This window comes from Oncorhynchus gorbuscha, linkage group LG24, assembly GCF_021184085.1.
Source record: "Oncorhynchus gorbuscha isolate QuinsamMale2020 ecotype Even-year linkage group LG24, OgorEven_v1.0, whole genome shotgun sequence".
NCBI classification, from domain to species: domain Eukaryota; kingdom Metazoa; phylum Chordata; class Actinopteri; order Salmoniformes; family Salmonidae; genus Oncorhynchus; species Oncorhynchus gorbuscha.
Window position 1 is genome coordinate 19,893,422 of NC_060196.1, and position 27,380 is coordinate 19,920,801.

The 27,380-nt window shown below is 41.6% G+C and overlaps 1 protein-coding gene across 2 annotated transcripts; it reads left to right on the top strand.

Annotated features, from left to right (window-relative positions):
- LOC124012161 (uncharacterized protein C4orf54-like) lies at positions 1-27,380 on the top strand. 2 transcript variants are annotated; one of them, XM_046325634.1, is made up of 2 exons: positions 1-4,937; positions 23,775-27,380. In XM_046325634.1, exon 1 carries the CDS (start codon positions 328-330, stop codon positions 4,915-4,917), a length of 4,590 nt encoding a protein of 1,529 aa, XP_046181590.1. In that variant the 5' UTR covers positions 1-327; the 3' UTR covers positions 4,918-4,937; positions 23,775-27,380. The 2 variants fall into 2 exon arrangements, with proteins under 2 accessions (XP_046181590.1, XP_046181591.1); XM_046325635.1 differs by lacking the exon at positions 23,775-27,380 and adding an exon at positions 16,101-16,158.

Here is a 27,380-nt window from a genome sequence, read left to right on the forward strand (position 1 = left end):
TAGCATGCAGTCCTAAATTCGCACGCTGTGGCGAAGGTTTCACCCCAGCCTCTGCTAATGTAGTTGATATGTCATCCGAAATGTTACTCGAGAGTTATACAGACAACAGTCATCGAGAGAAGCAGTGAAGAGCAACAGCTCCATGCGCTGAGAACGGACAGCGGAATTTTCAACAGAGTGCACTTGGAATTCAGAGGGCAACTAGACTGACCCCTCTCTCACTCTCCCTCCCTCCTTCACTCCAGTCTCTCCCTCGTGCAGAGTTTTCCGTCCTGTGTCAGGATAACATCCTAACAAGAGCTTTTCTGGCGGTAAGAAACGGCACAAATGGAAGCAGTTGAGAAAACTCTCACTTACCGAGACAACACCGGACCTTATAGAAAGCGGCTCCCTAGAAATAAAGACAAGGACAAGTGCAACCCTAAAACAAAAAGTGACGAATACAATTATGTTGATTTGAATAACTTAATTGATATGAAATCAGAGGTCACAAAAACGGTTAAAGTGGCTTTTACCGGTGACGGAAACCAACTGGCGGTATTCAAATGCAACAGTGATACGTCCGGAGAGAGGAGCCCCAGGATTCGCGAGATTGATGACAATGTGGATAAAATCTATGAGGTAAAATCCAAGGACAAGTCAGCAGATAGGCCTGTATCGGAAGATCCCCCCATGGACACGTCTTTGACAGAATTGAACAGCAATGTGGACTTGGAGAATGACAATATGACAGAACTCCAGAGCGAGATTGTGCCTCGTGATAATAATGTCCCCAGCGAATGTGAGGAGTTACAATACACGGACATGTATTTGAACAGTAAATCCGAATCGGACGACTGTGAGAGCGTAGTATTATCGGACCATTGTGCGCCTGATACCGTGATAGACGAATCGCACTACATCACAACGCACGAAATCCAACTGACAGAGCTTGACCATGATGTCGATTATGATTTTGGACGGGGAAGCTGTTGGGATATTGAGGACGATAATCTGGTTTATTCATTTGTGGATTATGCCTCTTTTGAAAGCGATGAAACAACAGAGGGGACTTTGATAGGCCTCGTGGATGGTAGGAGCCTGGCGAAAGTGAAAAGCAGTAAGGCGCAATATAATAATGTGCACCAAAGTGTTGCTGGTTGTGCAGTTGTCAGCACTGAGAGTGAGTTTTGTGACTCTGACAAATGCCCCAGCTCAGATGAAAGCATTTGTAAAAACCAAAATGGTAGTGGGAATTCGGCGGGGCAAATTCACCTGTCAATCAAGACCTCATCCACAGCGATAAACGACTATAACAATACAATTGAAAATGAAAACATTTGTTATCATACCAAGCATGTGGGAGACAGGAGTCACTTCTTTTTTACAAGCACTGACGCCAGAGCGGAAGCCTTGTGCGATAGATCACAATATTTTATCCCAGCCCCGGGACGCCAACACTTTGCAACTAAATTAAGAGGGAAAGATGTTAACGAATATTCCAGCGGTGCGTCCAGTTCAATAAGTGAACTGGACGACGCTGATAAAGAAGTGCGTAATTTAACCGCAAAATCATTTAGGAGTTTAGCATGTCCCTATTTCGATGCTATACATTTGAGCACTTCAAGTGAGTCTTCAATGTCAGAATATGGGCTTGGTTTAAACAAGTGGTCAGCTTTCGTTGACCTTAAATATGGTAACATGTCACAGGGCAGAGAGCAAAATCTAATCGCCCAAAAGAGTGCAACTGCAACTTTTGAAATGAGCAAGAACGCAGAGTATAAGAGTATAAATGGTATTGCCATAAGCAGTAAGAAAGGTCCCCAAACCAATATGTTTTCTTTGAATACAAAAATATCTAATCCACAACATGCATCTTCCTCTACCCAAAACGTAGAGTTTACAGGCCCATTTGAACCAGGCAGTGAGGTTATCACTTTGACAAAGACATTGGATTTTCGCTGTAATGTTGAAGCGGGGTCACCTGAACGCGGGAAACCTCCCAAATATTCAGAAAATGCCTCAGGAGTACGTTCCATGGATGAAGTTCCCGGCACCTTGCCAGCAGAGCCAGAATATGAAGTGAGCTACCAACACAGTGACGCTGGTGATAGCATGGAAGGCACACATAAGAAGGCAAGTTTCGCATCAAGTCTCTTAAAAAATGTCATATCCAAAAAAATGCAATTTGAACAGGAGCGCAAGATGGAGAGGGGGGAGATACGGGACACGCATCCCACGCACTCCCCATGCTTCCAATGCAAGGATCAAGATGGGGTAAGAGAGAGGGATACAGAGAAAGGCGTGCATAGTCAAACCTCAGAATCGGGTTCGGGATACACAAGCAATTCTTCTGATGAACAAGGGGCTGTGGACCTTAGACCTAATTCTTGTGACCCCAAAGAAGAGCTCACTGAGGCATTAGAAAGCTTTCAGACTATACATGAGGCACGATTAGATTTTCAAAAGAATGCATGCGAGCCCACAAGAGGATCCCTGAGCCATAGCCAAAACAGCGCATTCAAATCATGGAGGGATGGTGAGCCAGAGCCCCAAGAGAAACATGAAATTCGTACCATTTTAGATGGGACACCCTCTACAACAGATTATACGGGGGAAAGGGCGTTAGACTCCAGAGTCGTAAGTAGCAAGCTAACTAAATTGTCACACTTGTTTGTTCCAAGTTCCCAACTTCTCCCCAAAGAAAATAAATTGAAAGAAAAGGTGTCAGACAGTACTTTAGTCGGTGTGCAAAAAGATCAACGGGGGTACGGGGAGAGAACGTTTAGACCTGACAACAATGCAGGAATCGTGAAAGGGTCAAAGGCACCCGAGATAAAAATACGTCTGAGGAGCGTAAAAGAAAACAAATGCAATCCGCTAAATATTGACAAATTGTTAACCCCTAATATAAGTTATCCAATAAAGTCAGCAGTTGACTCCAAATGTCAGGTGCTGCCAGCGTCAGACAGAGTGCCACACTTTACGGTTAGGGATATAAGGGACAATAAGTGCAAGTTTCAGACGCCAATTCATCAGGTTAGAGACGTGCGTAAATTGGTCAAGAGTTCATATCGTTTAGTCTCAGTGGAAAACAGCGAGAGTAAAGGCGCAGCCGCCTCTGCTGCTGCCTCATTACGAGAAGATAATAAAGGTTCTAAGAAAGAACCCGATAAGAAATCGCCTCCCTCTTCAATTGTAATAAAATGTCAGTCTGTAAATACAAATAGCAGTACTAAACAGCGTGTGCTTGTAACCGAGGCTCCAAAGCGGAGACAAGTTGAGAACGATAGGTCATCCCCCAAACCATCTCCAGAATGTGCCAAAAATGAACCCATGTCGTTGCACAGGGCGACGGGCAGACCTCCAATTGGCTTCGCAAAACAGCCAAACACAGATCAGTCCGAGGCTAAACAAAAGCAGGAAAAAATGGTAGAGGCAGGTGAACGCAAACCGGAGTTGAAAATACCAAAACAGGTGGCATTAGAGAAACTAAAGGCTGCCGTTAAAACAATGGAACAGCTTTATGTTTTTGACAGAAATGAATGGAAGCGCAAGAGCCAGGCTCCCTGGCCTATTACAGACAGTCATGTTCTGTCACTTATTGCTAGAGAGGAGCATGGTGGCCCCGAGGAGCTAGGTGCAGCAGGTGGCAGGGAGAGGCTTAGTACAGCGATAAACACAGACAGGTTGCCAGAAACATGCAACATTCAAGAAGAGAAAGGTTGTCTAAGAATAATCCATGTCCCATTAACGGAGGACACCTTTAAAACCCAGTCACAACAAAGTAAGACGTTTAGTAACAAAAGCGTGTTTCATTTGGCGAACAGCATGAAGACAGCTGTCAGTAGCAGCAGCTCTAATAGTTGGAATGGGCCACAAACCTGTTCTCCATCACATGCAACCTCTATGGTGAAAAGCATTAGCTCTAAGACCCCGAAAGCTCCACTGTCATTGAAAATATCCTCCCCAAAACGAGCCCCTGTAGACAGGGGAAGGTTCAAAAGCAGCCCCACCACAGAGACTCCACCACAGCCCATCAAATCTGGCAACCCAGACTCTGAAAACTACTTAACAATACCTGTAGAAGGCAGGAGTGTCGGTCAAATGAAACTGTCCATTCAAGAGCAGGTATTCCCAAGCAGCCCTGCCGCCAGTCAACCTGGCATCACCGACACCAAGAGACACAAGCATAATTCTATCCAGTCCCTCAAACGGTCCCCTGTTGTCATAGAGACGCGGGCCCCGGACACCGCCACTACCGCCACCATCTACCACCACTCTCGACCAGTGGTCAAGCAAGGAACGCCCCAGCCGCAGGTGTTCTGCTTCTCCCCCTCTATTGCCCCCTTGCCCACCACCCCTTCGGGGGGAGACCCCTTCCAGCATACACAGAGGAAGATGCTCTTTGATCCCACCACCGGACAATACTACCTGGTAGACATGCCGATTGAACCAGTCACCCAGTGTCTCTTCCACCCTGAGATGGGCCAGTATGTGGACATGCCCATGCCTATGCCTCCGCCACAGCCAGTGACCCCCATGTCCGTATCCCCCCTGGCACTGAACCCGGGAGGGATGTACACACCCACCTACATGATCTACCCGGGGTTCCTCTCACCCACACTTGCTGCCCAGACGGTGATGGCACCACAGGTTGCAACCCACATGGTGTCCCGATTAGAGGAAGAGAGTGGGGAGACGGCTCAAGGGAAATACACCCTGGTGCAGGAGGGTAACATGATGGGGGCAGAGAGCCCCTACTACAGTGCAACGGGAGAGTCAGTGCCGGCATCAGTGCCTGTCACCCAGGGGAGTGCGGTGATGTCAGAAGGGAAACCAGCGGTCATCAGCATCACGTCGCAGCAACGCCCAAGAATCATCGCACCGCCCTCCTTTGATGGGACGACCATGAGCTTCGTGGTGGAGCACCGGTAACCACTAAGGGAATATACACAGTGAGTCACATTGGGTGTTTCCTTCTCACTCATGCTTGTACCACTTCAAAGCTGTACAGTCTGTGGCTGGAATAAAACCTTAAATAACTCGTATAGATATATTATATTGACAACATGCAAAGAGCCCACTCTGTATTGGAATACCACCAAACATGGCATTGAAATGTTTACATAGTGTCTTAGTGTCATAGTGTTTAAACTCCACTTTTTGACCAGAGCAGTTAAGTATTCTCTCTGTATGGCCCCGATTCCGACTTTGGAAATTAAGCCTTTCCTACGCACTTCTCAGTAGTTGGTATTCAGACTTGCCTTATTGGAAGGGCTTTACAGGGGTGGTTCCCTTGCGTGCGCTGAATAAATGTAATTCAACCGCTGAAAACTCTCCGACTTGCTCGCCAACAGATTTTCTCGTGGAGTTTTCATTCAATAGGGTTTTCAGGTCATTTATCTTAAGTCATACCTTTAAATACGGTGTTCTTTTTAGTTCGAATTTTAGCGACACTCAATAGAATATATAGAGATGACGGGTTCAGAATATTAGGGAAAAATGAAAGAAAGCCATCTAAATAGGCTAAATGCATATCGTCTCCATTTTAGCACCAATTGGTAGATAAAAAATACTCAGATCTTTATATTATTTCGTTTTAGGAAAATAATTATGAATCATAAAAAGCAGGTATGGAGATTCTTTACTCACAAAATAAAGAAAACTATGGTTTGATTAAAGATGCTCTGCCATTTCCCAAACTGGTCTCAAAGCATTTCATATGATTCTGTATGTAAATCAGGGTTACTCCATTTAGTATGATATGTAACGTTTGGTATGGTTACATAAGATAGTTGGTTAGTTTAGGCAAAAACTAAAGTAGTGTTGTTGGTTAGGGTGGATGGGTGGGCATATAAAGCGAATGTTTAGCAACCCAAAGGACAACTTTAGAATTTTAGCATATGTTCAACTACTTAGTAATTTGTATCTACTTTTCAACTACTTCAATTTTACCTTTATTTAACTAGGCAAGTCAGTTGAGAACAAATTCTTATTTTCAATGTTCAATGACAGCCTAGGAACAGTGGGTTAGTTAGGGGCAGAACAACAGATTTGTACCTTGTCAGCTCGGGGGTTTGAACTTGCAACCTACCGGCTACTAGTCTAACGCTCTAACCACTAGGATAAGCTGCCGCACCTTAACATGTTAGCTAGCCCTCCCCCTAACCCTAACCTTAACTCTTTTAGCTAACTTTTCCCCTAACCCCAACCTTAACCCTATCATTATTTTGCAAATTCGTAACATATTGTACGTTTTGCAATTCATAACATATAATACGAATTGTAATTTGTAACATATCATAATGGGTGATGGACATCCACAAATTGGTGATGGGTGATGGACATCCAAAAATTAATACAGACCATACGAAACGTAACATATCATACTAAGTGGAGTATCTCAGATTTACATACAGAATAATATGAAATTCTCTGAGACCAGGTTGCATTTCTGATTGCAAAATTCTAAGAGTTCGCCTACTTTGAGTTTGTGACAAAACAAGCAAGTATAGTGTAGAGAATCATTGTACAGCTGTGAAATATTTTTTCCATTACCAAAAGTATCTTCAGCTGTATGAAACTGGTGTAAAAAAAACAAAAGTAAAAGATGCAAAAATGAAACTTATGAACTGGAAGCATAGAAATAGAACACATATAACATATATAATGTTTCTTAGACTTGCTTTCAATGAGAATTACAGATATATTACACATATATTACACATATATTATGTGAATTTGGTCAGATCACCCAAAAAGTTACATATTGCAGCTTTAATTCTGAAAATGGCCAAATTCAGTTCTTCGACCCATGATAATGTTGGAATATTAGTGTACATAGAATTATAATAGGGAGTATAGTGTACAATAGTAGGCTATACCCTCCTCTATTGCCTGCACTAACCATGGAACTGTGTAATGACACGGCCAAGTACTGTGCCAGGCGTTGGGTTCAAACTGTTATGGCTTGGTCTGTGCTCTGCTCCATAATATTTTAATTAGCCTACATGTCTTTTTTTACATTATCAACTGATCCTCAGCAACAACCACCCTGCCGTGATGGCGTTTACAGAGGAAGCAAATTAAGTTAAATGAAACAATTGTAAATGTAATGATAATGTAGGCTTTCCCAACTGAAGGGAACTAACAGTAAATTGACAGTTGAATATGTGCTGTTACTGACGGTCGATACTGACAGTGGCTAAATATTTAACGTGATAGAAATAGGAAACAGAGAAAGCCAGGGTAGCCTATAATTCAGACATTCAAGAGTGCCCGTCCCTGCAGGTTAGAAGGCTGTAAAATTTCAATTCTGCATAATGGCACAGCATTTCATAAACTTTACTGTGAGAAAGTTGATATGTTGAAATGCTTCAGTTTGCTGTCATATACAGGTGCATCAAAGCAGGGACCGAGAGACTGAAAAACAGCTTCTATCTCAAGGCCATCAGACTGTTAAACAGCCACCACTAACATTGAGTGGCTGCTGCCAACATACTGACTCAACTACTTTATAACTACTTTATAATAATGGAAATTGATGTAAAAAAAATGTATCACTAGCCACTTTAAACAATGCCACTTAATATAATGTTTACATACCCTACATTACTCATCTCATATGTATATGTATATACTGTACTCTATATCATCTACTGCATCTTGCCATCTTTATGTAATACATGTATCACTAGCAACTTCAAACTATGCCACTTTTATGTTTACATATCCTACATTACTCATCTCATATGTATATGTACTCGTTACTTTCTACTGCATCTTGCCTATGCCGTTCTGTACCATCACTCCTTCATATATCTTTATGTACATATTCTTTATCCCTTTACACTTGTGTGTATAAGGTAGTAGTTGTGGAATAACAATTCCACAGGTTAGATTACTTGTTGGTTATTACTGCATTGTCGGAACTAGAAGCACAAGCATTTCGCTACACTCGCAACAACATCTGCTAACCATGTGTGTATGTGACAAATAAGATTTGATTTGATATGACAGGTGTCACATTTGTCTCCAGCGATTATAAAGTAAAATAGATCTCAAACAAGTGTAATTTATATTTACAATTCCCTTATTCAAATGGGTTACTAATTTACCTAGCTATATCAAGTTGTAAATTACAGTGCATGGAGAATGCTGTTATTTCTATTAGAAAATATAAAGTAGATTTTTTTTCCACTTGGAACCATCACGATCACTCGACCTTATTCATGGTTTCCGTGCCCGTAAAGGTGGAGGAATTATGAGAGAATTAAGTCAAGGTCAAAATACGATGTATCTGTAAACACAGCTCCGCCACACCTTCATTTCTTAGATCTCCACCCCGAATGAATAGCAGGTGAATGGCATGCTTAAGTTCAAGGTCAGAATAGAGAGAAAAGTGCATACAAATGAAATTATGGTGCATTTATGTGTACTTAACTTGGGTTGGAATCTGGCCTTATGAGCCTTTATGAGAAATAATAGTTCAGATTTGGTTTGAGATTAGTGTGAAGAAATTAAGAAATGTACAATTCTCACCAAGGTGGTTAAAGATATTGAATGAAATCTTAAGCACCAAATTCATAACATATTGTACGAATTGGAATTCGTAACATATACGAATTGCAGGGGGTATTTAAAAAAAAAAATTCAATTGTAATAAAAAATAAAATGGTTTTGCGACAGTTTTCATAAAGCCTTTAATTAATGCAACATTATTGCATTAGTATTAAAAGTGACATGCCTCCCCCGCCCTCCCATACACTTTAAGATGAATGAGGAATTTTAGATATTATGAATTAGTATAATGAATGATGAGACCAGATTGAATTGGCACTTTTTTTCACTTTTCTTATAAGCCCCCTGAATTGTATTTTATTTTACATTGCTGTCTCCATTGGTATTTAGTTGGTATTTACTAAGAAATTATATGGTAACAATAGGTACGTTATGGTAATCACTTCAAATAAGTAAACAAAATTGGTAACTAATTATCTGGTAGCAGGTGTCTACGTGGTACCAGGTGTCTTAAACTCTGATGCCCTCTGGTGGCATTTTCTAAACAATGTATAATATTGTATACTATCCTCACAAAGTACATTTTGGTTCCTAAACTATGTCCTACAACCAACATGCTTAGTATTGTTGGAAAGCTAAGAACTGAGGAATTCTGATAAAAGTGTCAATGTGACTACTAGATACAGCAGGCCAAAAATCCTGAAATTTACCCCCCCTCCAATTGTCCCCATGTTGAGCAATAAGACATTTAAAAGTCTGGGTTTTAAATGAAATATGTTAACCAGTTACTGTTAAAAAATATATTATTTATAAAAAAATGTACGATCTTTAACCTAATGGTGGCTCTCTAAACATGCACAAATTCCCATAGGAATGTCTGATTCCCAGTTTACCTACTAGACCAGTGGTTCCATGCTGTTTTTTTTTAGGAACTTATTTTTTAGGAACTTACTCTTGAATGTTGTAACAATAGAATGCACTTGTCATGTCAGTCATTGCATACCTTAGATAGTTATTTATAACTTTCCAGAAATGTCCAGATCAAAATAGCCCATGTCAACTAAAGTTTTTTAGCTAGGTTTTTTAGCCCATAGATTTTGTTGGAATGTTCGAGTCACTCAAATTTCACATGAATACACATTATAATTTGCTTTAAAACTGCAACATTTTCTCTACACCTCTTGACAAAATGTGTAGAATTGCATAAAATTCGATTTTTAAACTGCAAAATGTTCTCTCCGCCAACCAGATCGGTGTGAACAGTTTACAATATGTCATGAACAGTGCTTGTACCCATAGAAATAGATGTGGCATGTGCATGGGGGGAGTGGGATGTTCCCCTGTGCTGGAAGGGGGGCCTGAGTGAAAAATTTTGGCAGCCCCTGCACTAGATAGCTGTATGTGATCACATGATGTCTCTTGGCCACTTTAAACTGGTTGTGTCTGGTTTGGTCAGTGAGTCACTGTGCCAAAATGGCTGAATGGATTTTCAAGCCTGACATCTTAAATTGAACCTAGCAATGAGGCATTTCAAGGTATCGAGATTGTTTATTGAAATAAGATACAGACAGGTGAAGAAATGTCTAACTTATTTTCCAATTCACTTTCCCTATTGTAAAACAATTGAGATAGATCAACGGCACATGTGGAGAATGTGTAACCGATGTGAAATGGCTAGCTCGTTAGCGGTGGTGCACGCTAATAGCGTTTCAATCGGTGACGTCACTCGCTCTGAGACCTTGAAGTAGTGGTTCCGGCCATGGCTTTTGTGGAGCGATGGGTAACGATGCTTCGTAGGTGACTGTTGTTGATGTGTGCAGATGTGTGCTGGGTTCAAGCCCAGGCAGGGGCGAGGGGACGGACGAAAGTTATACTGTTACAAATGCATACAAGGTAATGTGGGTGGAGAAGGAAATGCATTGCTTTTACAATGAACATCAAGGTATACCCTTTCCATGCATACTAAATGTTTGCAGTTTTGGTGACTTGAACGACATTGCATACTACGAATATAGGTCATGATTTATGGCCTTTATGGGGAGAGGTAGGGGTGGTGGTGTCGCGCATGTCACACCCTGACCTTAGAGAGCTTTTTATGTCTCTATTTTGGTTTGGTCAGAGTGTGATTTGGGTGGGCATTCTACGTTCTTTTTTCTATGTTTTTGTATTTCTTTGTTTTGGCCAGGTATGGTTCTCAATCAGGGACAGCTGTCTATCGTTGTCTCTGATTGGGAACCATACTTCGGTAGCTTTTTCCCACATGGTTTTTGTGGGTAGTTATTTTCTGTTTAGTGTTTTGCACCTTACAGGACTGTTTTGGTTTCGGTTTCGGTTATTCCCTTTGTTATTTTTGTTAGTGTTCAGTTTCAATAAAAAGCATGAACACTTACCACGCTGCGCTTTGTTCCAATTCCTCTTCTTCAGATGACGAAAACTGTTACAAGTGGAGGGTTTCTTATGAAATTGCCAGCAGTAAGATTTGAGTTCAATTCCCAAAAAGGGAAAAGGGGTGTAGCTTTCAAATGATATGTCACTTTCTATTTTCAACAAAATAAATGTACAGAGCCCAAAATAACTGCTCAGAGTTTAACAGGCTAAGTAACATATGTGTGCTTCATAGGTTATTGCTATAAGTAAGTATAAGTACCATCTAACAATTACATTTTGTAGTAAATATATGGTAATCTGTGTGCAATTATATAAAGCTCAATTAAAAGGGCTTTTTGATTAATATTACATTTACACACATGCCATGTTCAGAACTCTCAAATGAATGCATTTCTAGTAAGAGACTGAAAATAAAAACGTTTTGATGTAGTTGTAGGAATGGAGGGTTCCATACTTTCTAATGTGTAATGAGTCATTCCTTAAAGCCTTAGCAAATGTACAGTTGAAATAGGCCCCGTAATTCCTTTACAGCATGACATCTAATAGCGGGTACGAGGTCGTCAATGTTTGAGTCCCTGGATGTGGGCCAGCCCAGCGTTTAGAGGCATGTGGTTTTGTGCAGACGATTTGATGTACTACATCATGTCGGCCAGCATGTTTGAGTTGTGCCCGTAACAAATGGCGCTAGTAGACACTGCTAATTTTACGACACACCCCGGGGGTAATTCGACTCTGGGTGGGCTCTGGTTGGACTTGTGGTCCGGGATAGACAGTTCCCTTCCTCTGCATTACACACTGGCGGGCTATTTCCATAGTACGAGACGAGTGTGTGTTTAAATCAAATCAAATCAATTTATATAGCCCTTCGTACATCAGCTGATATCTCAGAGTGCTGTACAGAAACCCAGCCTAAAACCCCAAAACAGCAAGCAATGCAGGTGTAGAAGCACAGTGTTACAAGTTTATTCTCAGGGTTTGACACTTGTCACATAAAGGTGACCTGAACAATTGTGCTTTAACAGAGCCCTCATGCTGTCTAAGCTGATCGTTATTCCATGGACCACTGGCTGATTTAAACAATGAATAAGGGTGAGCAACCTGTTGGTTCCAAGTGGAATAAAATCTACTTAATTTTTTCCCGATAGAAATAGCACCATTCTCCATGCACTGTAATTACAGTCATATGGCAGCTAACTGAAGAATATCAACATATGTGACTCACCACCTGGATATGGTCTTATGTAGTAAAATGTGAAATGGTGGTTTTTACATTGGATAAAAGTAGAGATTCAGAGCTACAAAATGCTATATCATATACTGCATTTGAATAACAATGGGAAAGTAATTCTGCTTTGAAAGTTGATCAACTTGTAAACTCACTTTTTGAGAAAATGGCCTTTGAATGTTTAGCGAAGAGCTCTTCTTTGTCTACATCCATTCAGTATCGTTCACACCCTCTTAAGATTTTGCCCCACCCATCTTGTTTCGATCTCGGATCGCACACTTGATGCTCTGGCCGATGATTTGTTTACCTCTTGATAACATGAAAACAGCCTAATCAGCTCTACTGGCAACAATTCCATTACCCTTTTTTGCAGACGTTTACCGACACCGGCCGTATTCAACGGGTGTTGTACACACATCACATAACGTGAGCTAACGAGCCAGCCAACTAATGTTAGCTAGTTAAACAACAATCAAAGAAGTGCCAACACTGCCTAACATTAGACTCTAACTAGAAAAGCAAACAGCTCTGGGAAACGAATAATAATGTCTGCTAGGGAGCCAGCCAGCTAACGTTAACTAGCTAGCTAAGAGTACACTTTAGCTAAAGACATATAGTTAGCTAGCTAGGTAAACAATGAACCTAGCTAGGTAAACAATGTTTAAGACCACACATGTCACATAACATTAGCTAATGAGCCAGCCAGCTAATGTTAGCTAGTTAAACAACAATGAACAAAGTGCCAACAATGCCTATCATTAGGCTCTAACTAGAAAAGCAAACATCTCTAGGAAACAAATAATAATGTCGGCTAGGGAGCCAGTCAGCTAACGTTTAGCTAGCTAACAGTACATTTTATCGTAAGACATATAACTATCTAGCTAGGTAAATAATTAACCTAGCTAGGTAAACAAAGTTTAAGATCACCCACATCACGTAACGTTAGCTAACGTGCTAGCCAGATAGCGTTAGCAACAATGAACAAAGTGGCAATAATGCCACAGTGCTGGGAGCTAACCAACCAGGTCCAGTGTTAGCTAGCTAACATTAGGCTCCAACTAGAAATAAGAAAATGGCTATGTGATGCAAATAATAACGTCAGCTAGGGAGCAAGCCTAGATTGAAATGAAACCACTTTCTGTCAACATTAGAAATGTGTAATATCTGAAAATGTAGCTAGCTAATGCTAGACTATCTTACCTGTATACATCAACATACATCATGGACGCGTCTCCCTGTTAGGAATGTCATACCACGGTTGCCCTTAGTTTTAAAGATGTAATCCAGGTGTTTTCTCCACCTCTTTAGCTATCATACTCTAATTCCACTGATTTCAAAACTTGATCCTCCAGAAAATGGAGAGCAACACTTATGCAGCTCCACTACACAATACATTTTTTAAAAAGCAGTGTTCGACAGGATTACCAACGCAGACTGACGAGCTCAAATAGACAGACGCCTTCAATATGGCAGACCAATCCGAACTCCTCTCTCGGCATGTCCAGCCCACTCATTATCTCAGCCAATAATGGCTAGTGGGAAGGTTGCTACCTTTTTCCATGGCTTAACCATCAAGGCTCGTAATTTAGCAATTGTTTTCATATTTACAGATGGCATACAAGTTTTTTATTAAGGCACATTAATGTTCACATGTTCAAGAAGGCATTTCTGCCAAAAGTGCATTTCAATTAAAAAATATATATTTTAAATTCAAACAGCTCTTTCTGTGAAGTCGTAACATACGCTTAGTTTCCTGAATCGGGTCACTTATCAACTTTTCCACAATGAAGTTGATGAAATGCTGGCCTTATTAATCGCAAGGATGAAAATTGGAGCCCTAAGTTATAGGCTTCTGTAGCCATGCGCAAATAACATTAAAGGGGAAAACCTACGGAGTTGATTTGTGATTTCTAGTATGTTTTAATTATATGCCTCGACTTTTCAATGAATAACAAAAATTGGTATCATGTTAAACAATTAGCCATTTTCGGTAGCCACCATCAGTTATACCCACATACTGTACATTTATAACTGTCAGTTTAGTGTTCATTTCCTTAAATTTTGCATCATTCCATTACATACTTAGATGACCTTTCTTTCCTCTGTCACATTTGTGTGGTTGTTCCTGAGGATCGCTAGCAATAGTTGCTCATATTAGGCTAATGTATTACAAGTTCTGCAGTAATTTGGAACATGTAGCCTACATATGTAGCAGTTTAAACTTGTTTGCCTGGCGCTGAGTTCATGACAACTAGAATGTTGTCACCACAGTTCCATGATTAGTGGGTATTATTAGGGTAGATTTATTGCACTACTGTTCAACCCCCATTGTATACTTTGAATCAAACCACTGTAATTTTGACTCACCAATATATTTAGTGCGTAAAGTCTCTCCAAACCTGTTTTATTTTTTTTTATTCATGAATACTTTCCTGACAATAAATAGATAACATACAAGACCAAAGTATTTTTAAATCTACCAATTGGTGCTGAAAAGTAGACAAATATGCGTGTATTTAGGGCTACGTGACTTTCTTTCATCGATCCCTAATATTCTGAAAGCGTTTACTACATTTATTGTCTGTGGAGAAGATTCTGATTAAACGTACACCAAACTTAAAGGGATGGCTTTAGATAAATGTACTGAAAACCCTATTGAATGAAAACTCCAGGAGAAAATCTGTTGGTGTCACGTTCTGACCTTTATTCCTTTGTTTTGTCTTTATTTAGTATGGTCAGAGCGTGAGTTGGGGTGGGCAGTCTATGTTAGTTTTTCTATATTTTCTATTTCTGTGTTTGGCCTGATATGGTTCTCAATCAGAGGCAGCTGTCTATCGTTGACCCTGATTGAGAACCATATTTAGGTAGCCTGTTTTCCTTTGTGTTTTGTGGGTGGTTATTTTCAGTCTTTGTGTGTCTGCACCAGATAGAACTGTTGTCACATTGTTGTTTTGTATTTTTGAAGTGTTCAGTTCTTCCACCAACGACTACTTGCTGGCCCTTACAGTTGGCCAGCAAGTGGGAGAGTTTTCAGTGGTTGAATTACATTTATTCAGCAGGGGAACCACGCCTGCAAAGCCCATTACACACTTACATAAAGTAAGTCTGAATATCAACTACTGAGAAGTGCGTAGGGAAGGCGTACATTTCCTAATGAGTTATGTGGTATTATAGTTTATCAGTGTTTCTAAGGAATCAATCACTTGCTTTGAGTTACACTTTACGCCAGTATTTCCACTAGTTACCTGGTGTTTGCTAGAAAATGATCTGGTAACTGTAACGGCGTTCCTTTGTTGAAGGAGAAGCGGACCAAAATGCAGCGTGGTGGTTACTCATGTTCTTTAATGAAACTGAACGATACATTAAATAACTTATAATATTACAAAACAACAAACGGAACGAGAAAACCTATACAGCCTGTCTGGTGAACAACTACACAGAGACAGGAACCCACGAAAACACTCACAGAATATGGCTGCCTAAATATGGTTCCCAATCAGAGACAACGATAAATCACCTGACTCTGATTGAGAACCGCCTCAGGCAGCCATAGACTAATTAGTCACCCCACAAAACCCCAAGACAAAAAACACACCACAATAACCCATGTCACACCCTGGCCTGACCAAATAAATAAAGAAAACACAAAATACTAAGACCAAGGCGTGACAGTAACAATAATTTCTGGTACTTTAAATAATTATACACAATTGGTAGGCCTACTTGATGGTGCTTGTTTTAGTGAATTCTAAAGAAAGAAAAATGTATTTCTGTGTTTTCAATTTACCCTATACTTTCGAAGTAAAGTATTCACAAAGCGTCTTAGAGTAGGAGTGGTGATGTGGAATCAGTTTTCTATTTTAGAAATCGTAATGTTTAAGATTATATTGACTGGTGGGACAATATTGTCATGTTTTGTCATTGATTGTCATGTCTTGTCCCTGTGCTTCCCCTTCTATTCGTTTCCCTCTGCTGGTCTTATTAGGTTCTTTCCCTCTTTCTATCCCTCTCTCTCCCCCTCCCTCTCTCCCTCTCTCGCTCTCTCTCTCTCTATCGTTCCGTTCCTGCTCCCAGCTGTTCCTCATTCTCCTAACTACCTCATTTACTCTTTCACACCTGTCCCCTATTTTGCCCTCTGATTAGAGTCCCTATTTCTCCCTCTGTTTTCCGCTTCTGTCCTTGTCGGATCCTTGTTTGATGTTTGCTGTTCTGTGTCCTTGTTCCGCCCTGTCGTGTTTTTGCCTTCTTCAGATGCTGCGTGTGAGCAGGTGTCTATGTCAGCTACGGCCTGTGCCTTCCCGAAGCGACCTGCAGTCTGTGGTCGCGTCTCCAGTCGTTTCTCTCTACTGACGAGTGGATTCCAGTTTTCCTGTTTTGTATTTACCTAAGATAATATCCAGGATTATCGTTTTTGTTTAAGACTGGAATAAAGACTCTGTTTCTGTTAAAGTCGCTTTTGGGTCCTCATTCACCAGCATAACAGAAGGATCCGACCAAGTATGGACCCAGCGACTACGGATTCTCTCTACTCTGCTGTCGAGTTCCAGGGAGCGATGCTAGGAAGACACGAACAGGAATTGTCTGCTGCTCGACATGCCGTTGAGACCCTGGCCGCCCAAGTCTCCGGCCTCTCGGAGGAGATTCACAATCTCCGCCTCCATCCACCGGTTACCTCCTGGGCTTCCGGGTCTCCGGAGCCCAGAATTAATAACCCACCGTGCTACTCTGGGGAGCCTACTGAATGTCGCTCGTTCCTTACCCAGTGTGATATAGTGTTCTCTCTCCAGCCCCACACCTACTCCAGGGGTATTGCTCGGATCGCCTACGTCATATCACTCCTTACTGGACGGGCTCGGGAGTGGGGCACAGCTATCTGGGAGGCAAGGGCTGAGTGTACTAACGAGTATCAGAACTTTAAAGAGGAGATGATACGGGTTTTTGATCGTTCTGTTTTTGGGAAAGAAGCTTCCTGGTCCCTGTCTTCCCTATGTCAAGGTAATCGATCCATAACGGATTACTCTATAGAGTTTCGCACTCTTGCTGCCTCCAGTAACTGGAACGAGCAGGCGTTGCTCGCTCGTTTTCTGGAGGGACTCCACGCTAAGGTTAAGGATGAGATTCTCTCCCGGGAGGTTCCATCCAGCGTGGATTCTTTGATTGAACTCGCTATTCGCATTGAACGACGGGTAGATCTTCGTCACCGAGCTCATGGAAGAGAGCTCGCGTTAACTGTGTCCCCCCTCTCCCCGACACTACCATCTTTCCCCACTGACTCAGGTGTTGAGCCCATGCAGCTGGGGGGTATTCGCATCTCGACTAAGGAGAGGGAACGGAGAATCACCAACCGCCTCTGTCTCTATTGCGGTTCCGCTGGTCATTTTGTCATTTCATGTCCAGTAAAAGGCCAGAGCTCATCAGTAAGCGGAGGGTGACTGATAAGCGCTACTACTCTGTCCTCTCCGTCAAGTACCTGTACTACCTTGCCGGTCCATCTACGCTGGACCGGATCGGCAGCTTCCTGCAGTGCATTAATAGACTCTGGGGCGGAGGGCTGTTTTATGGACGAAGCCTGGGCTCGGGAACATGACATTCCTCTCAGACAGTTAGGGGAGCCCACGGTCATGTTCGCCTTGGATGGTAGTCCTCTCCCCAGTATATTATGTGAAACACTACCTTTAACCCTCACAGTATCTGGTAACCATAGTGAGACCATTTCTTTTTTGATTTTTTGTTCACCTTTTACACCTGTTGTTTTGGGTCATCCCTGGCTAGTGTGTCATAATCCTTCTTTTGATTGGTCTAGTAATTCTATCCTTTCCTGGAACGTTTCTTGTCATGTGAAATGTTTAATGTCTGCTATTCCTCCTGTTTCTTCTGCTCCCTCTTCACAGGAGGAACCTGGTGATTTGACAGGAGGGCCGGAGGAATATCATGATCTGCGCACGGTCTTCAGTCGGTCTAGAGCCACCTCCCTTCCTCCTCACCGGTCGTATGATTGTTGTACTGATCTCCTCAAGAAGCGTTTGCATCCGCTCCTATCCTTGTTGCACCTGACGTCACTAAACAGTTCATTGTCGAGGTAGACGCGTCGGGGTGGGCGTGGGAGCCATTCTGTCCCAGCGCTCCCATACTGACGATGGGGTCCAACCTTGCGCGTATTTTTCTCATCGCCTGTCGCCGTCGGAACGTAACTATGATGTGGCTAACCGCGAACTGCTCGCCATCCGTTTAGCCCTAGGCGAATGGCGACAGTGGTTGGAGGGGGCGACCGTTCCTTTTGTCGTTTGGACTGACCAAAAGAACCTTGAGTACATCCGTTCTGCCAAACGACTCAATGCGCGTCAAGCTCGTTGGGCGTTGTTTTTCGCTCGTTTCGAGTTCGTGATTTCTTATCGCCCGGGTACTAAGAACACCAAGCCTGATGCTTTATCCCATCTCTTCAGTTCTTTTGTAGCGTCTACCGACCCCGAGGGGATTCTCCCTGAGGGGCGTGTTGTCGGGTTGAATGTCTGGGGAATTGAGAGACAGGTCAAGCAAGCACTCACTCACACTCCGTCGCCGCGCGCTTGTCCTAGTAACCTTCTTTTCGTTCCTGTCTCTACTCGTCTGGCTGTTCTTCAGTGGGCTCACTCTGCCAAGTTAGCTGGCCACCCCGGCGTTCGGGGTACGCTTGCTTCTATTCACCAGCGGTTTTGGTGGCCTACTCAGGAGCGTGACACGCGCCGTTTCGTGGCTGCTTGTTCGGACTGCGCGCAGAATAAGTCCGGTAACTTTTTTTCTGCTTCTGCTCCTGGCCTTGCTGGGTCTCAGTCTGTCCCCAGCCACCGCATCTCTTCTGCCCTTGCTGTGTCTCAGTCTGTCCCCTCCCACCGCATCTCTCCTGGTCCTGCTCCTGCACTTGCTGTGTCTCAGTCTGTCCACAGCCACCGCCTCTCTCCTGTTCCTGGTCTTAGCCTTGCTGTGTCTCAGTCTGTCCCTAGTTGTTACTCTCCTGGCCTGTTTGGTCCTGATTGCTCTAACGCTTACAGTTCTCTACCCGTGTCTCATTTTTATAAGAGTAATAGCCCTAGATTCCCTCTTCATCGTCTCCCGTTACGGTCCTGAGGAGAGGAGTTGGGTTCTTTCTCGGGACGTGCTGGACCGTTTGTTGATCAATGATTTCCTCCGTTGCCGCCAGGGTTCCTCCTCGAGTGCGCCAGGAGGCGCTCGGTGAGTGGGGGGGTACTGTCATGTTTTGTCATTGATTGTCATGTCTTGTCCCTGTGCTTCCCCTTCTATTCGTTTCCCTCTGCTGGTCTTATTAGGTTCTTTCCCTCTTTCTATCCCTCTCTCTCCCCCTCCCTCTCTCCCTCTCTCGCTCTCTCTATCGTTCCGTTCCTGCTCCCAGCTGTTCCTCATTCTCCTAACTACCTCATTTACTCTTTCACACCTGTCCCCTATTTTGCCCTCTGATTAGAGTCCCTATTTCTCCCTCTGTTTTCCGCTTCTGTCCTTGTCGGATCCTTGTTTGATGTTTGCTGTTCTGTGTCCTTGTTCCGCCCTGTCGTGTTTTTGCCTTCTTCAGATGCTGCGTGTGAGCAGGTGTCTATGTCAGCTACGGCCTGTGCCTTCCCGAAGCGACCTGCAGTCTGTGGTCGCGTCTCCAGTCGTTTCTCTCTACTGACGAGTGGATTCCAGTTTTCCTGTTTTGTATTTACCTAAGATAATATCCAGGATTATCGTTTTTGTTTAAGACTGGAATAAAGACTCTGTTTCTGTTAAAGTCGCTTTTGGGTCCTCATTCACCAGCATAACAAATATAATCTTAAATCTGGCAATTTGAATAGCCAGATTTCTAAATAGTCAATGAATGGTACCAAAACTATTTCCACTGACTGTATCTTGCACTGACCCTACACACACTCACTACTTTGACACTCCCACACAAAGCCCACACACATTCACATACACTATGCACACATACATAACACACACACACACATACATACACATTACACACAGACGCGCACACACTCACCCACTTTTACACTCATCATTTGCTGCTATTATCTATCCCAATCATTTTATAGGGACTCACAAAAAAGTGTTATCCTTAAGTACAGTACGTTGGAATAATGTTAATAGTAGGCCAGTAATCAAATCAAATCAAATTGTATATGTCACATGCGCCGAATCCAACAGGTGTAGAAATGTTTAGTGACATGTAATCTACAATATAGGCTATACAATACCACACTAGCTAAGTTTCCATCCAATTGGCTGACAGATTTTCATGCGAATATTCTAAAATCTGCATAAATAAAATATGCCCATTTTCCCACCAGAGATGTGTTTACATCAAATTGACTTGTTGCAGATAAAAGTATGTGCATGATGACGTAGTGCACATAAAAATGACTTTAGCACTTAAATCCTCATGTACCAAATAAAAAATACAAGTTAAATGGGTTTCCATCTAATTTTCACATTCAAGGGAATGTGCCCACTCTGGTTTGGCATGTGCACTCTAGCCAACAGCTTGCAGATACAGTGTGGGTATATGATGAGATTATTATGGTCAAAAGAGCAAGATTATTTTAATTTGTCAAATGGCAGCCAAGCATCGATCATCATGTTACCAGAATAAGACCCTGGATATTTATTGGAAAGGAGCATAAAGCTCACCACCTTGCACTTTCACCACCCTGTGAAGTTCATCATCATTTATTTAATCTGTGGCCTAATAAACTGAATGTTTTCCGAAGTCGTAGTGGGAGGACCACACAACAAGTCATCGCGTAACTCCAAGTTTACTTCGATATGATGGTTATTATATAAATATTTGCATATAAGAGCTTTTTCACTGTCATTTATTGCATTGTAAATTTTACAGACACAAAAAAATCCCACCTTGTCTATCGTATTTTGTTTTGTCGACATTTGGAAAGTTTATGACAAATTTGCTGTTTCCATCAGGCCTGTCATGACATTTTTTGTCCGGCATGTACTTTACGGGCATAAAAACGTTGGATGGAAACCTGGTTATTGTGACAAAATACAGTTTAAATGTTGAATATTTATTTCACACAATTTTATGTCTACATTTAACTTAATTACAAATTTATGTAATTTGGGTACCTCAATATTAAATTGATCATATATGTGAATGGAGATTTCCATTGGCACTGTCCTTTGTGTATTGACATTTGTGGATATATTGAAACTCAAAATCAATTCATAATTCTTCACCTCTATGCACCCTCTCCTACCCCTTCTGTCCTCATCTTCTCTTTCTCACACACACACACACACACACACACACACACACACACACACACACACACACACACACACACACACACACACACACACACACACACACACACACACACACACACACACACACGTCGGTGTATTGAGACAATTGCGTGAGGGGAGTCAGATGGGGTTGAGTTGTAGCATTGGGCACGGCTGGGATAGCGACGGGAGAGAAAAGGTCAGGCAATGTAAAGTATTTGTTGTGCTGAGGCAGGAGGAGGGCAGCTGCTGGGAGAGATCAAATGCTGGAGGGAGGGGTGGAATAGGTGGGTGAGCGAAGCTGCAGCAGGTTAAACTTTTTATAGGTCGCCCCTCTCTCCAAAAAGGGGAGGTGGAGTGATGCTGACCTCCAGCTCTTACATAAAGGGATAATATACTTTTACTACGTATCTTTTAATGGTCACACTTTACATTAAGTTGCTCTTATTCCTGTATAATAACACCATACAAAACCTCACACCAATTTTGACCATGTCAAAAGGGTAACACTTTATATGAAATGTTAGACTTATGTAATAACGCTGTAATTACTCAAGTAATAATGTTGTTTTATATTATACGTTAAATGAGTAGTTGCTTTGTAATTGCATCGTCAATTATCGGTACATCTGAACATCACACCTGTGGGACAGGTACAGGATGGCAATAACAACTATCGTAGTTGCACCAGGAACGCACAATCCCTCCATCAGTGCTCAGACCGTCAGCAATAAGCTATGAGAACCTGGACTGAGGGCTTGTAAGCCTGTTGTATAGGCAGGTTTACATCAGAAATCACCGGCAACAATGTTGCCTATGGGCACAAACCCAGACAGCAAAAAGTGCTTTTCACTGACGAGTCGCGGTTTTGTCTCACCAGGGGTGATGGTCGGATTCGCGTTTATCATTGAAGGAATGAGCGTTACACCGAGGCCTGTACTCTGGAGCGGGATCAATTTGGAGGTGGAGGGTCCGTCATGGTCTGGGGCTGTGTGTCACAGCATCATCGGACTGAGCTTGTTGTCATTGCAGGCAATCTCAACACTGTGCGTTACAGGGAAGACATGCTCCTCCCTCATGTGGTACCCTTCCTGCAGGCTCATCTTGACATGACTCTCCAACATGACAATGCCACCAGCCATACTTCTCTTTCTGTGCGTGATTTCCAGCAAGACAGGAATGTCAGTGTTCTGCCATGGCCAGTGAAGAGCCCAGATCTCAGCCCCCTTTGTTCAGAGACACAACATTCAATTTCTGTTGGTCACATGTCTGTGGAAATTGTTCAGTTTATGTCTTAAATGTTGAATCTTGTTATGTTCATACGAATATTTACATGTTAAAAGTTTGCACAAGGGAAAATAAACGTAGTTGACAGTGAGAGGATGTTTCTTTTTTTGCTGAGTTTAGCATGAATAAATGAACCAAAATCACTTTTAAATGAAAATATGTAAATCATTATTTGAACATGTTGGTAACCCATTGTATAAAAATGATAATACTTTGTCTCAGGCCTGACAACACCCATGCCAATATGTCCTCCAAACACCGGCTTCGAGGGCTTTATCACTTAAATAACAGCATGCTAGTACAATGTTATTGTTGTGGCATAATCCACTACAGCAGTGGATCCAACCTTTTTTGGTTACTGTACCTGGAGTACTTTTTCGGTTGCTCTGCCTGGAGTACCCTAGAAGTACCCCCTCATGTGCATTTTACCTGTAGGCCTATGGTCTCATGAGTCTTCTCAAGTACCCCTTGTAGATAGGTCCTAGTACCCCTGGTTGGGAACCACTGTACTACAGCACGCACAATGCTCTGTGTAAAATATCTGGTTTTATCTTCATAAAGATGTCCCTAAAGCTAACATAATGGTGTCCTGTCACTTTGTCAATACTTGAGTCAATACAATGAAATAACCTTAAAAAACCTTGTCCCAGCCAGAACAGCCCATCTCCCGTTTCTGTAGTGTGAGGTAGCTTGATGTAAGTACATCTGGACAGAATGCCAGTATATCACCGGGCCTTACTCCAAATTCATCTCCTTAATGTCAAGTGCCAAGCATGGGGTCCCATTTTCTTTTCTTTGCTATGGCACTGGGGATTGAACCCCAAACCAATGTCAGGGAGGACACTCTTATCACAAGGCCACTGAATTAGCCTCTGAATACAATTTCTTGACTAATTAGTATCACACAGGTATAATAGTTCATGTGAGTGTTAAATTCACTGAACCGTTGTTGCAAAAGTGGATGTGGTCAAAATATTGTGTGTGAGGTTTGCCAAGAAAACAAAAACAAATTCAAGCCTTTTCAAATTGACCCTTACCCTGATTACGTTTTATAACATGTGTCCTGACCACAATCCTTTGTTGTTTTTCTACACAGGAGTGCTTCTTGGGGAGCCTGTCCAGTGATAAGTAGATATTTCATGGTAATCTTCTCACACCCTTCTTCGCACCCAGTCCACCAAATTCCACCTGAACCCACCATGTTTCCAAGCCCAACCACCTGCCACCATCACCGCCCCATCCAACTCTATCCTGCCGGTGGTCATTGCAGCATGTCTGTATCTGTAAAGCTATGCCTACTACTTGTTTGTAAGGTAGCTAATTGCTTTGTAAGACTGCTTTCAGATCTGTATTTGGATTACAGACCATCCCTTGTGTTCAAAAGCATTTGGATTCAGGCACTGCAATATTGTGATTCAAAAGGAAATAATGACTGTTTTCCTATTAAGATTCAACATTTTAGACACTTTATTGGGTCCACAAACATTGAATTCAGCATGTTTTCCTTCCTGTGAAGCAGGAATTCAGAACAAGATGTGTTTTGTTTCTCGCAGTTATTGTTGAAAAAATATATCGCAGCAAACAGTATCATTCATCATACAGTAGCATACAAGCTGCTATAATTCATGGGAGAATAAGTAAAGATTTCGATTTAAATGGAAGGCCCATAAAAGTCACACGCGCGTGTGTGTGTGCGCGTGCGCGGGTGTGATTGCCCCAACAAAAATATTTAATCAGTAGACATAATCAGTAGACAATAGACATCAGTAGACCCTATTACACCATACATTGGAAAACATTTGCATTTGCACGTGGGTCAATTCCAATTTAATGCATCATATAAATTCAAAATCCAACCCACGAAGGATTTTTAACAAGGGATTTTTTTAATTCTCTGAACTGACGCGTTTCCTTTTTCTCTTGGCTGTTAGGTGACCTGTAGAAGTAGAATTATTTTTTCTCTCTCTCTCTGAACTAGCTGCACCCATTGTTTCCTAATTTTGCAGGTAATGGCCACACAGTTATTGCATTGTGTGATTTGATGTGCTTTTATTTGACATTCGTATGGCACTCTCTTTGTATGCAAATAATATGAGGATAGACTTAAGAGAAACACACTGTGTTGCCGAGAAAAGCTGGAGCCCTGGGACCTGCCACATATTTAGTGGTTGTTCAGGGTCAGAGGTTGGCTATATAGTGTATTTGGGGCAAACATTTCCCAAGTAGCTTTAGGCTTAGGGGAGCCAGCTATAGTTGAGACATTTTAGGGGATAACTTCCTCTATAGGTTTTGGCTAACTTTTACACTCATGTGTAAGAGGACAATGATATGGTGCCTGTGTGCACTGTAGGTGTTTAGTAATTGTGAGGCATTATGCATTATGTGAACAGACAACAGGCTGGCGTGCTACTTCAGCGATAGAAAGAGGGCATAGAAGTAGAATACAGAGAGCTCAGATAAATTAGAAATGCATCAGTCAATCATTCATTCATACATGAGTATTTTTTATTTCAGCTTTCACAATGTTTTGGGTGGTTGCCTACTTGTAAACAGAAAGAGGAAAGGAATTGTCTTTCCCTTTGATCCTTTTCTTAAATGGCAATTATTTAAAAAATAATGGATACTGCCAATTCATGCCCATTCTGAATACTTTTAGAATAATTCTGAATGCCAATTGTAAATAATGCTTATATTCATATTCAATCAGGACCAGGGTTGGGTTGAATTCAAATTTCAATTCAGTCATTTCAGGTTATGATTTGAAATCAAATTAAAAACACTAATCTTGTTCTTTCCTTGTGAACAATTATGCAGTGCAACAATAGACGCTCAAGCTTAGTGCAATGTTGCTTTCTTCATATTTGAATATGCATATTGTAGGTTGCTGTTTTTCTTGTTTTACAAATTTGAACATACATACAAGGTATGTGGAGCTGCTGGTCAGTCTATGAACCTGAATTGTGTAAAAAAATATATTTGAGTTTTCCATCCGTGACAACATACTGTATAAGAAAAGTACCCTGTGAGTTGATTCCACTGTAGAAGAAAGTATAGTCACAGTACAACCCACTGGGCCATGGATCTATAACATTTAAAAAATGTTCACCTGTTACAAAAGAGTGTATTAAATTGACTTATAGTATTTCACCTTCATCATGCAAACATTTGGAATCAAACGTCAAACATGATACCTTTCAAAATGTCAAACCAGAGAAGACAATGTATTTTTTATTTTTTTTGACATATCATTTCTTGTGTTGTTGGTTTTTATGAAATGGTTCATATACTATGGTATGTAAACTGAATTTCCTTCTTAAGGGTTTGTCATTGCTGTTGGGCAATGTGTTGTGCACTTGGCAGGCCAGCTAAATGATTTTATTCACCAACCAATAGCAGTGCATACTATAACAGTTGAAAATTGGTTGATAATGTTTCTTGTCCTTCAAAAGGAAATTCGTTACACATTATCCTGATGAATTGTTGAATACTAGAATGTAGTCTAATTTAATTCTGACACAAAGTAGCACATTTTTCTGAACAGTACATTCACACTACTTACAGTGCCTTCAGAAACTATTGACTTTTCCAACATTTTTGTTGTGTTACAGCCTGCATTTGAAATTGGTTAAATTGAGGTTTTGTGTCACACACAATTCCCAATAATGTCAAAGTGGAATAATGTTTTTAGAAATGTTTACTATTTCTTTTTTTCCAATTGCATGGGCTCACTCTGTGTGCAATAACAGTGTTTAAAATGACTTTTTTAATGACTACATCCTCTCTGTACACCACACATACAATTTTCTGTAAGGTCCCTCAGTCGAGCAGTGAATTGGAAACATAGATCATGGAGTTTCCCCAATACCTCGCCAAGAAGGGCACCTATTGGTAGATGGGTAAAAAAAAATCTGACATTCAATATCCCTTTGAGCATGGTGAAGTTATTAATTACACTTTGGATGGTGTATCAATACACTCAGTCACTACAAAGATACAGGCTTCCTTCCTAACTCTGTTGCCGGAGAGGAAGGAAACCGGTCAGGGATTTTTACCATGATGCCAATGGTGACTTTAAAACAGTTACAAGGTTGAATGGCTGTGATAGGATAACATGGATAAACAACATTGTAGTTACTCCACAATACTAACCTAATTGACAGAGTGAAAAGAAGGAAGCCTGTACAAAATAAAAATATTCCACTTAAAGTAATACTTTAAAAAATGTGGCAAAGCAGTTCACTTTAGGTCCTGAATACAAAGTGTTATGTTTGGGGCAAATCCAATACAACATATTACTAAGTACCCCTTTCCATCTTTTCAAGCATAGTGGTGGCTGCATCGTGGTATGGGTATGCTTGCTTTAAGGACTGGGGAGTTTTTCAGGATAAAAAAGAAACGTAACTGAACTAAGCAAAGGTTCGTTCTGCTTCCCACCAGACACTGGCAGATGACAATAACCTAAAACATAAAGCCAAAACTACACTGGAGTTGCTTACCAAGAAGACAGTGAATGTTCCAGACTGGCCGAGTTACAGTTTTGACTTAAATCTACGTCAAAATCTTTGGCAAGACCTCAAAATGGTTGTCTAGCAATGATTAACAACCAATTTGACAGAGCTTGAATACTTTTAAAAAGAATAATGGGAACATGTTGCACAATCCAGGTGTGGAAACTCACATAGAAAGACTCACAGCTGTAATT